This window comes from Papaver somniferum, chromosome 8, assembly GCF_003573695.1.
Source record: "Papaver somniferum cultivar HN1 chromosome 8, ASM357369v1, whole genome shotgun sequence".
NCBI lineage: Eukaryota > Viridiplantae > Streptophyta > Magnoliopsida > Ranunculales > Papaveraceae > Papaver > Papaver somniferum.
The window spans coordinates 158,544,058-158,556,464 of NC_039365.1; the positions used below are offsets into that span (position 1 = coordinate 158,544,058).

At 38.0% G+C, this 12,407-nt stretch overlaps 2 protein-coding genes across 2 annotated transcripts; both read left to right on the forward strand.

Annotated features, from left to right (window-relative positions):
- The first annotated feature begins 2,164 nt into the window (after positions 1-2,164).
- On the forward strand, positions 2,165-3,610 carry LOC113306291. The gene has a single exon (XM_026555245.1). It carries the CDS (start codon positions 2,165-2,167, stop codon positions 3,608-3,610), a length of 1,446 nt encoding a protein of 481 aa, XP_026411030.1.
- Positions 3,611-3,953: 343 nt separating this feature from the next.
- LOC113306292 (ATP-dependent DNA helicase pif1-like) lies at positions 3,954-5,360 on the forward strand. Its single transcript, XM_026555246.1, has 2 exons — positions 3,954-4,550; positions 4,767-5,360. The coding sequence occupies exons 1-2, from the start codon at positions 3,954-3,956 to the stop codon at positions 5,358-5,360; spliced, it is 1,191 nt and encodes a 396-aa protein (XP_026411031.1).
- Positions 5,361-12,407: the final 7,047 nt, after the last annotated feature.

Consider the following 12,407-nt stretch of genomic DNA (forward strand, 5'->3'; position numbering starts at 1 on the left):
AATTTTACTGATATTATATATCGACAGAGAGCATCGTTAGCACAGCGGCAACGGCGTGCAAGAGAACGAGCAGAAAATGCAGTGAGAGCCACCATCGTTGTAGATGTACGTGTTTTAGTGAGCTTGATCTTAATGATATTTAATATTTGTCCAACAATTTTTTCGATCCACCTTTTCATTAAGACTTTACCCGGATATTTATTATGATTACGTGCCCGAAATATTGGTCAATATTTCAATCAACTGCCGATCCAATTTCAAAACTTGCTTCAGTGAACTGAAAGCTAATCAATAAACTAATAACCAAGTTAACCTGAAGATTCTACATGCATTGCTTCCAATATAAATCGTCGATATACTTTTTTTTTCCCACCATCGCATACATGACACACACAAAATGGAAAATTATCAGGATAGAATTGCTCCTACACGAAGGTCAGTTGGCCAACAGAGGCGTCGCAGGATATAATTGCAAAATGATACACAAATGGTTAATGAAGATTCTCATCGCACTGATGTACAACAACATAGCGATAGATTACCACCACAAGTAGCACTTCATATACAAACTCAACAACCACAACGCTGTTTCACGGAATCAAAACAGTTGCAAAATGTTACGGAAAGAGAAGCACGACAACGTTTACTAAAGGGTAAAGGAAAAGCTATTTATGTCGAGGTGGGTACATGCACCATAATCTGTGGAAATTATTCTCAAATTGAAAGCTACATTTTTTACATCTCCTGATTAAATTGTCGAAAATTTAGAATCATAATTCGAAACGGATGCGTCCTGGAAGTATCATTATTAGAGAGAGGGAGGAAGGATCATATGCGCCGAATGATACTGATTCTGACGAAGAGGTATAGTTTTTTTATTTTTTAAGCATATGAATAGGTATATGTAGTAGATCATAAAAGACTTCAATTTTTTTAGCTTACATGAAACTACATTTCTAGGTTTCAAATAAGTCCGTAAATGCTTATAAATTTCATATGCAGTCAACATTTTTACCTAGAAGAAGTGATATTATGCCCGACATGACCTTACAACGGACACCTTTAGTTAGTACCACATTCTCATCTCAAAACATTCCAATGTAAGAATCTAAATCTTCTCTAACAATTTTCACCTGGGGGCATGAGTATAGGTATATTGTTTTACATAATGTAACGCATGTGCAGGCCCTCAGTTACTGTTGAAGAAGAAAATGTTGATTATGATAGTGATAAAGTAGATTACAGCGAAGACGACATACATTCCCAAAATACAACCATGAACCAGATCCCGACTCTTCACACCAATATACGTCACTTTCTGGGACAAATGGATGTTGAGTGTCGCCATTGCGGGGCATTGCACTGGATGGCGGAAAAACTAACAAGTTCATCTTTGATAAACCCGAAATTTGGTATGTGTTGTCTTCAAGGAAAAGTTCGGCTTCCTTTACTGCGTGAAACTCCAAGACCCTTAAGAGAATTATTTGAAGGCAATGACGCGAGATCAACTTCTTTCCGTAATTATATCAAAGAGTATAATGCAGCAAACGCATATACCAGCCTTGGATGCAAATTGGATGAAATAATTTTGAAAGGAAGAGGTCCAAGACCTTTTGCAATACATGGGGAACTAAGACATTTGACAGGAGGAATTCTGCCACTGCCTGGGAATGAGAGACATGCGGTTTACTCACAACTATACATCTACGATCCTGCTTTTGCATTGTTTGTTCGTGGAGAACGAAATCCTAATTTAAATGTGGATGTCCTTCAAACAATTCAGGATATTATGCTCCAATTTAATGTTTTCTATACCAAGTATCGCCAAGCCTATGCAATATTGGATCAAATGAGTCATGCAGACCCGAATTTCCGAGTTTCCCTTCAGTACAACAAATCAACTGATGTAAGACGTTATAATCTACCGGTAGAGGAAGAGATTGCGGTTATCGTACCAGAAAAAACTTATAAACAGACTGGGCCGCGAGATATTATATTGCATTTGAGAGAAAATAACGGGCTAAAATAAAATTCGGAGTGTCATCCAGCATACTTGCCTTTACATTATGTTTTGCTCTTTCCTTTTGGAGAGCTGGGATGGTCACCAACATTAAGGCACTGAGATGCGGCCGCGAATATCTTTACGAATACCAAATTATCTCAAATGGATTATTATAGTTACCGCATATTTGAACGTCGTTCAGAATATTCCACCATATTAAGAGCCGGAAAACTATTTCAAGAATTTTTGGTTGATGCATGGGCCGCTACAGAACAGAGTAAACTTGCATGGCTCAGATTCCACCAACCGACTTTGCGTTCGGATTGTTACAGTTGCATCACAGATATGACAAATGATGATTTGAATCCGGGGGATAGATGTAATCCTTTTATTTTACCATATTCACATACTGGAAGCGGAAGGCATATGCATGAGATATATCAGGATTCAATGGCGATTACACGTTTTCATCACCATCCCGATATTTTTCTTACAATGACAGCTAATCCTACTTGGCCGGAAATAAGAAATGCACTTTTTCCACGTCAAACTGCACTTGATCGTCCTGATCTGGTGGCTCGCGTTTTTGAGCTTAAAAAAAAAGCTCTGATGAAAGAAATAAAGGAAAAAAAGGTTTTCGATACAGTTATTGCCCATGTTTATACCATCGAGTTTCAGAAACGAGGATTACCGCACATGCATTGTCTTATATCTTTAAAAGATTCCGAAAAAATTCGTACGTCAGACATGGTTGATAAATTTGTTTCCGCTGAATTTCCGGATGAGAAAAATGACCCCATACTATTTGACACGGTCAGCAAGTGTATGGTTCACGGTCCATGTGGAGATCGAGATCCGGGTGCATCGTGTATGGCAAAAAGAAAATGTACCAAAGGATATCCAAAGAATTACACAGACACAACAACTTTGGATGAGGGTGGGTATCCAAGTTATCGTCGGCGTCGGGATGGAAGAGAAGTAACGGTCAGAAATAACAAAAAGGCATATAATATTTATGTTGTTCCCTATAATCCACATCTATCAAGAATGTTCAATTGCCACATCAATGTGGAAATATGTGCGGGCATAAGAGCGGTTAAATATATTAACAAATATATTTTCAAAGGTGGTGATCGAACTACGATGGTATTGGGAGAACATGACGAGATTCAACAGTACATTGATGCGAGGTACATTGGACCAGCCGAGGCAGTATGGAGTTTATTGGAGTACCAGTTACATGAAGAGAATCCGAGTGTACAACGGTTATCCGTGCATCTACCAAATAAGCAACGAGTTGTGTATAATTCAAAGCGATCAATGAGCTCTGTTATACAAACAGCACAGGAACATAAGACCGCTTTGATGGGTTATTTTGAGTATTATGCTAAAAATCCAACAGCTCCGGCCTATACTTATCAAGAGTTCCCGCAGCACTTTGTATGGAAAAAAGAAACTAAAGAGTGGAAAATCAGACAACAAGGTTTTTCAATTGGAAGAATGCATTTTGTTAGCCCTAATGCTGGTGAGTTGTACTACTTACGTATGTTACTCACAAATGTAAGAGGTGCCCAGTCTTTTGACGGTTTAAGGACTGTAACTAATTGAGAAGCGTGCACGGTCCATGATACGTTCAAAGAGGCATGCATTGCACTGGGAATATTAGCAAATGATGGAGAATCGAAAAAATGCCTTCAAGAAGCGGTGGTTATGCAAACTGGAAATCAGCTGAGGAAACTGTTCTGCATTATCCTATCAGAATGCAATCCAACAAAACCGGAGCTTTTATGGGCGAAATATGGAATGAACATATGTGATGATCTTCAACATAGATTATGATCGATGTTTAATATCCCAAATCCAACTGATGAACATGCTATGGATTACGGATTATACCTGTTGGATCAACTGCTTCGACAATCTGGAAAAAAAACTAGAGAACTATAAGTAAATGCCACGACCAAGACATGATTGGGGTCAAATAGTGGGTAACAGATATATTTGGGACCATCGACAACTTCAATTTGCAGTAAGGGAATCTGTGCTCAATATGGATATTGAGAGATTGAATGTCGAACAACGGACGGAGTATAATACAATAGTGGATTCTGTGAATAACCGCGATGGTCGAATGTTTTTTCTGAATGGAAGTGCGGGTACGGGAAAAACTTTTTTGTACAACACAATAGCAAGAAGTTGTCGTAGATATGGAAACATAGTTTTAACTGTTGGTTCATCGGGTATTGCTTCATTACTTCTTGATGGAGGTCGCACAGCCCATTCAACTTTTAAGATACCATTTAATGTCCAAGAAGATAGTAATATTGGGATTAGTAAGGACTCCGAGTACGCCCAACTACTTAAAGAAGTCAGATTGGTCATATGGGATGAAGTTTCAATGCAACATAGATTTCGCATGGAGGCGGTTGACCGTCTACTACGAGATATTTGTAGTGATGACAGACATTTTGGAGGTGTAACATTTATTTTGGGTGGAGATTTTCGACAGACTTTACCGGTGGTCTCGAACGCAGGTCGTGAACAAACTGTTGGAGCATCTATAAGAAGTTCATTTCTTTGGGATTATATTAATGTCTTGACACTAAACCAAAATATGTGATTGGAACAACAACCAGAAAATTTGGAATTTGCTAACTTCTTACTAGAGGTAATAAACCAATTATATCTTTTTAACGTTTATACAAAGTAAAAATATACATATCGTAGGTGTAATAATTTTAATTTTGTTTCGTTCATATGGTAGATCGGGGTGAACCCTAAAGAAGTTGTTAACCTACCATCGACAATCAACAAATGTCAAAACATGCATGAGATGATATCTTCAGTGTACCCGCTCCTGGGAAAGGATGGACCAATGTCAACAGAACACTTAACCGAGAGAATTATTTTATCTCCACGTAATGAAGATGTCCATAAGATTAATCTGGAGGCATTAGGAAATTTGCAGGGTGAGGCTTATACATATCTTGCTGCTGAAAAGATGATTCGGGATGACCACGGAAGGGATTCAAGGTTCACAACCGAATTTCTCAACATTTTGAATCCACCAGGATCACCTCCATTTAAGCTAGACATTAAAGTTGGATGTCCGGTTATGTTATTGAGAAATCTTACACCAAAAGAAGGTCTGTGTAATGGTACTAGACTGGTGGTCACGAGGTGTGGAAGATATGTGATTGAAGCTAAAATCATAACAGGGGAAAAGGCTGGTGAGATAGTGTTCATCCCAAGAATAACTTTTCAACCTTCACCTTCGGAGCTAGACATACAAACGGAAAGACGCCAATTTCCCATACGTGTTGCATATGCAATGGGACTGGCTAGTTGCAAGCTCTAAGGCCGGCCTTGGTCAGTCAAGGAGACATGCCCGTGTCACCATAATGTCTGTGTCTCAGTCCTGAGAGTTTCGATCTTTTCTGGTGTGTGTTTGAGCAACATTTTGAGAAAATATGAAGAAATCAGGGATTTTTGCTGAAATCGGGAAAACTTCATGAGATGAAGGAATAAATAATAAAATAATGAAGGAATCATGAAGTGTGGGACCGGCTATGGCCAAGGCATGGCCGGCTGTCCAAAGAGCCCGGTCCCAAGGCACTTTTCCTAATTTATAATATTTATCATAATTTTAGGAAAATATCATAAAATCAAGGAGTTTATTGAAACCAAGGAATTTGTTGAAATCAAGGAGTTTCCATGAGATGAGGGAAACATAAATAATAATAATAATAAAATAAGGGGCGTGTGGGACCGGCTAGGGCATGACCGTCCGGCTAGGGCCCGGTCCCATGAGTTTTCCTAATTTTATATTATTTTTCATGACTTGAGGGAAATTTCATGAATTCAAGGAGTTTTTTCATGAAACCAAGGATATTTGCTCAAATGAAGAGATTTTCATGAGACCAAGGAAAATAATAAAATATGATAAAATATAAAATTGGGCGTGGGACTGGCCACGGCACGACCGACCGGCCGGTGGGCCCAGTCCCCTAGCGCCTTGATTAATATTTTATTATTTATTATTTTCTTCCTATTTTGCATAGGTTCATCGTTCCTTCGTATTTTGGAATGCTCGTTCGTGCATTCAGATGCTCGTTAGTGCATTATTGCTGAGTACACTTGCACCATTTTGGTCGGGGCTTACTCGATAGCTGCTCAGATGCTCGTTCATTGAATATTTATTACTAACCCATGGAATTCTGCTGGGAAAACCATGAATTGAAGTAATGAAATATTATGAAAAACATAAAAATTTTCCAAATATTCAGTTAATGAATTTAAGGATTATAGATAATTAATTGATGGCTCTATACTAGCAGGCATGTTGTTTAGGAGCATTAATTATCTGTGAGTTGAGCGATATGAGGTTGTTGAAGCGTCATATTTATTACGTATAGTTAGGGAAAACGTTGTTGCATCCTGAAGATGTTGTCGCTCTATACTAGCAGGCAAACTGTCTAGGAGCCGTCCAATCATTAAGATTCTATACACATGTCTTTTATATAGTCAGGGAAAACATTTTTACATCCTGAAGATGTTATCGCTCTATACTAGCAGGCAAGCTGTCTAGGGTCCAATCATTCGATTCTATATAAAAGTGATTACTAAAATTGCTCAGTATTCATGAAATATGCCGTTGCCTCAGTTGAGAGACTGCATATTCATGTATGCTCTGAGAGAAGTATACTCAGTCAGAGACTCTTATGGCATGATCCTTCATGCTTCGATAAGAGACATGAGCCTCAATAGTCATCTGATTGCTGGATCAGGAATATGTAAGATTATGATTTTACGATTTTAGCCTTTGTCGAAAATCCACCATCTACAAGTGCTAATACTAAATTTTTAAATGATTGTTGGCATCATAAAGGCAGATAGATTGACTGGATTGAGCCATCTACTCTTGAAACAATATGAGCTTCTGATACTAATGTTGTTGTGACTTTATCTCTAATGGTGAATGAAATTTTCCTTCTTTTATGGAAAATGATGTGAAGGACAAGGTGAACCAAATTTGTGTTGCTGATTTTTATGTTCAAGAAAGCGATCAATTGATTCAGCAAGCTAACACTTTAGGTCAGTTTTCCATGAAAGCAACTTACATATCTATTTCTTTCCATAATTCTAAACCTGTCTGGGAAATTTTAGTTTGGTTTAAGATTCATATCCCTAGACACTCTTTTGTCACTTGGTTGGTTATGCATAAGAGACTTAAGACTAGAATTAAACTGGTGAAGTTGGGTACTGCGCAAGATGCCTTTTATGTTATCTGTAGTGATGATATTGAGACTGAGTTATGTTGAAGATGGGTTTTGTCAAAAATGTAGCTAATTTGGGATGAGGAAGTGTTTCGGTGTGTTGAGAATTTCAACGGTCAAAATTGTGTGGCAGTGATAAAATAAAAAATAAAAAGCTTGTTCTCAATGGTTTCGTCTATCAAATTTGGAGAGAAAGAAATAATAGGATCTCCAGACAACAGTCCAACACTCAAGATCAAGTTAATTTACTTTTGGTTTAAGATGTGAGATTTAGAATGTCTGCGAAAATTCAGAATGAGGAGGATAACTTGAATAGCATATGTTTTATGAGGAGATGGGGCATTGATTGCATTTTTGTTATTCCTAAATTTATTGCCTGCACCTTATTAGCCCACTCTGACGATGAGGTAATGATAAATGCATATGGTTCAAAGAAAGAACATTCTGGTGGTTTAGGGAAAGTAGCTAGATATCATATTGTTGAAGTGTTGGATGCAGCTTATGGTGGATTTCATCCGATCTCTGTTCTTGCTCATGAGCTTAGAGAATTTGAACAGGATCTCAATTTGGTTATAAGGAAAAATCTGTTTATAGTTCATATTGTTATAGATTCTGTGGAAGCTTACAATTTGCTCAAAAATCTTAATCCAGAGTCACCATGGCATGTTATCCAAATTTGGAGAAGAATAAAAGTGTTGAGGGAAAATTTTGTCTCTTAGAAAGTTACTCACTGCTACGGAGAGACTGATAGAGTTGTTGATTCGCTTGCATGGATTCATCTTGCCGGTTCTTGGGTCGAGGTGAGACATGACGAGCTCTCCCCTGATTATCGTGAGACTCTTGCTGCTGATTAGGCACAAGAGATTTATCAGAAAGGACGAAAATAAAGATATAACTTGTTTCTTTTCTTTTTCGGTATTTTTGTTTTTGCTTTGGGTCTCCTTAATTAACCCAGCAGAATGTATAAAAAAATAAAATAAAGAGCGGATGACAACTTGAATAACAGAGAGATTGGAAGTTTATCTCTTCAAATTTTTCAAGACTATAGGCAACGGTTGCCTAAAAGTGTGGTAGTTCCAAATAGTTTTATTATTTTCTTTTTTTCTTTTTAAAGCATGATGTCTAAAAGTGTGGTAGTTCCAAATAGTACTAAAAATATGTTACAACATAATTACTAGTACTTTCTGTTATTTTATTTGTACAACTAGAGATAGACAAGATGAACGGGTATCCAAAGGATCAAGAATTGTTCTTTGCAAACTGGATATTATTACAGTACAGAATTGATTCAAAAATTGAAATGAAAACAATAACGAAGGACCATAAGAAAAAAGAAAAGAAAAGGTGTTGATGGACAAAAAGAAAAGGGCTTGAGTGTCATTATTTTGATAAAACCATGGATGGTTCATATGAATCGAAGAACTATGAAAAAACATTAAAAAAAAGTGATGCATAATCCATCACTTAAATTACCAGCAAAACCGAAAGTCTAAAACAATAATCACTACTACTTCACATGTTCAGCACTTCGTAATACTTCATGTCTTGGCAAAGTGGAATGCATATTTTAGTTTCATATTTTTTTAGTGCATTTTTTCTCACATCAGCCGGATTTGCTTTGTGCTATGAGTCACTTCGACGATCAAAGTGTTTCTGTTTTTCCACCAGAAGTAAAGTTACCTCTCAAATATCAGAAGTAAAGTTTTTTCTGCTAATAAAAGTTGTTATGATATTTGATTTCCGAGCTAATTTTTGATTTTTCGACTTTAATTCGTGTGATGTGGTATCCAAAGATCCTCTGAATCATTTTTCTTCAACCTACCTAATATATATTGGCATTGTTGTCTTTGTATATGGAAATTAGTGTTCCTTTGTTATCTCGGACTCTTGAGAGAGAGGGCCGGGAGGTAATAGAAAATAGTCTGACATCTCTTAGAGCAACTGCAATGGACGAGTAAACCCAAATTTTCAGTCGAGTGGGCTGGCGTAGTGGGACGGACCATCGATCAAAATTTGATCATAGAGTAAAATCCAGACCAAATTTGGTCTGCGATCAAGACCAAATCCAAATATAGTCGGGCGTTGATATAATCTCCGCTACACATCGGGCGTTGATATAATCTCCGCCATTCATCGGGCGTTGATATAATGTCCGCTACACAAGGAGTGTTGATATAATGTACGCCTGAAACGGTGCGTTGATATAATGTACGCCCGATGGGGCGTTGGTAAAGACAACGCGCGAAATGGGGCGTTCATATACTTAATGCCCCACTTTCACAATTTATGAAACTTCCATGGGGCGGGCTTTATACCTCCGCCCCATTTTTTTTTTTTTTTTTGTTTCTGAAGCGTATATTATATCAACGCCCCACTCGCGCGTTATCTTTACCAACACCCCACTCGGGCGTTATCTTTACCAACGCCTGATCCCAGGCGTAATGTTTATCAACGCGCGACCAAATATACTCTTTTCCCACTACGCCACATGACGGACTAAACCCAAATTTGATCTTTTTTTTTACTCTTTGGTCTTTGGTTATACTCGCACCACTGTGGACGCTCTTAAGCAACTAGGTGTCTAGGTCTTTGCTGTTAGGTTTACAATATGTCCGTTGTGGATCACTTTCTCACCAATAATGGTTAGTCTACCGGGGATCAGATCCCGTGAAATATACCGCACCTGCACCACAAATCTCAGTAGGACTCATATGTCCACCCCCTATTAACTCCAGCAGGTCCCAGAGGTTCTCTCACACGGGATTTAGCCCCGATAGAATCCGGCGTCAGTGTAGCATCACTCCTTTCTCACGGAAGTTAGGTTCACCCTTTTTAATTTGCAATGATTACCGGTTGAATTGTTTTTCTAAAAATCAAGGAACCTTTTTTGAAGTCCGGTGACATTTGATGGACTAAGTTGACACATGTTGTGTGACTTAATAATGTAAAGCCAAATCATTGACTTCTATCAACATTTTTCTAGCAAGATCCACTAATAAGTGCCATAATTGACTCTCATGTGTTTCTAAGTACTTTCAACACCATCGACCGCGCACTATCACAATCAATGGACAGCAAACTTAGATAAACACAAGTAAAATGATCAATGCATGGGATTTAAATCGTACGCACAAAGGAAACGATAAGCTTATTATTGAATATATTTTGTTGGAAAACTAGTGTCTGCGTAGGGTCGTCATAGGGAGGGTGATTATCATTAGAGGATTGGACGTAGACGAGCAGAGTTGGTACCTAGTTTATCCTACAATATAGAATGAGTTGAGCTGCGGTCTTGGCGACGGATCCAACTAGTTGGCGTGCCCTACAGTACTCGGCCGAAGGAAGACGCCCACATGTTATCCTTCATTTGAGTCGACCAGTTTGGACTCTTTCAAATAAAGTTTTCAGTTTACAGTACATCCGGATTTGACATAAGGAGTTTGAATAAAATGGTTTGCCAGAAACCAACCGCTCGAAAGGGTTTTCGTTCATCGCATTTTTGGATTATCATGGAATCCATGTCATTAATCTCAACCAGAGTGTAAGGAAATGGTGGGTTTTCTAAATTGGGTCTGTGTAAGGAAACGGTGGGTTTTCTAAATTGGGTCAACTTTCATATATAATATGGATTGCCTAATGGACCATGGTTTCCTAAACCAAGGAGGCTAATACTTGGGAACCAAGTTTGTGACTCCTATATAAGGAGGTCTAGGCTAAGTGTTTTAGTCATGCAATCCTCAATGTAAATCTCGTAGAGATGTGAGGGATTCATCCCACCTATTGAGGTGGTTATGTGAGAGACCTAATGGTGGAAGGAGTACATCATTATGGTGTTTATGGGATACTTATCGATGTCGGAAGATATGTCGTTATGGAGTATTCGCATGGAGATGTTGGTAAGACATCTTGTTGAGGAGAAGATCATCTTGGTGGTGCTGGATTAGATTATTGGTGTTGAGATGAAGGCGTCCATGATAATCTATATCTGGGAGTCCAGATAAGATCGTCTCGTTGTGGTAGATAACGTGGTAAACATTATCTCCTATGGGTGAAGATGTTACTTTGGATCTTATAGGGTGCTTGTGACAGTTCTTATGTTCGGTCACGTTGTGGTGAGTCGATGGATTGATTTAGTCAATCAGTTGTGTAATTCTCAGTGGTGATTCTATAATGAATAAAGAGGTTGTAGCCGTTTGGTGGATGTAGACAATATTACACACATTGTGTATATTGTTGAACCACGTTAAATCAGTGAGTACTTTACTTCTTGTTGCTTTGTTTATGGCTTGCATCTATGTGGTTCTCTTTCTCTTCTTCTTATCCAAGATCATAGTAAGGTTCATGGAGCAATCCGAGAGATCAAGTGTTTCTTGTTAGCTAATATGTTTTCGCAAGATTAGAACGTAGATGGCTCTGAACCCCAACCATTGGTATCAGTGCATTAGGTTAGATACCAATTTCCCCAAAAATTGGTATTAGAGCTATAGGTTGCGTAGAAGATTTGAAGAGAAAGTTTTGGATTTTCTGGTTGGAAGAAAATTTTGAAGACGAAGGATTTGGTTTCATCAAGTATGTGAGGATTTGATGTTACAGCTTCCGAAGATGCAGAGTTTGATGTTATCAAGTATGTGTAGGATTTAATTTCATCAGTTTTGGATATAAAGCAAAGTAAGCGTACTTCTAAGGAATGAGATTATATCAGGTGATCTACATTCGATATGGTCAAGATGTATGGTCTTGATGTTTATGGTGCTCTATATTGGAGATTTGATATTGATACTTATTGGAGCGTAAACCCTATGCATGGCTTCAAGTAAGTTTATTTATTCCCTATACTTCGTACTATTCTTAGAACTGTTTGAAAGACCTGCGTAGATTGGTTTTCAATTAATCGGTGTTTGCTTGGAAAGACACAAGAAGGCAAGAATAATGTAGTTGGGATACAAATATTGATTTGTATGTTTGACATGCTAATACGGAATATAAGCATGTCAAAGTCTCATTATTGTTCCAAACCAAGGAAACAATAATTTGGTTATCAATCGTCATCAATTGGATTATGTTGTTGCTTGTATTTAACCTGAAGTTTAAGAATGTGAACATGGATTCATACTCGTTCTTCCTTAGTT

Bases quoted from the DNA above. Each gene is read 5' to 3' on its own strand.
- LOC113306291 (XM_026555245.1), top strand. From the start codon at position 2,165: ATGGATTATTATAGTTACCGCATATTTGAACGTCGTTCAGAATATTCC.
- LOC113306292 (XM_026555246.1), top strand. From the start codon at position 3,954: ATGCCACGACCAAGACATGATTGGGGTCAAATAGTGGGTAACAGATAT. The intron at 4,551-4,766 runs GTTGGAGCATCT...TTCATATGGTAG, and splicing joins ACGCAGGTCGTGAACAAACT to ATCGGGGTGAACCCTAAAGA.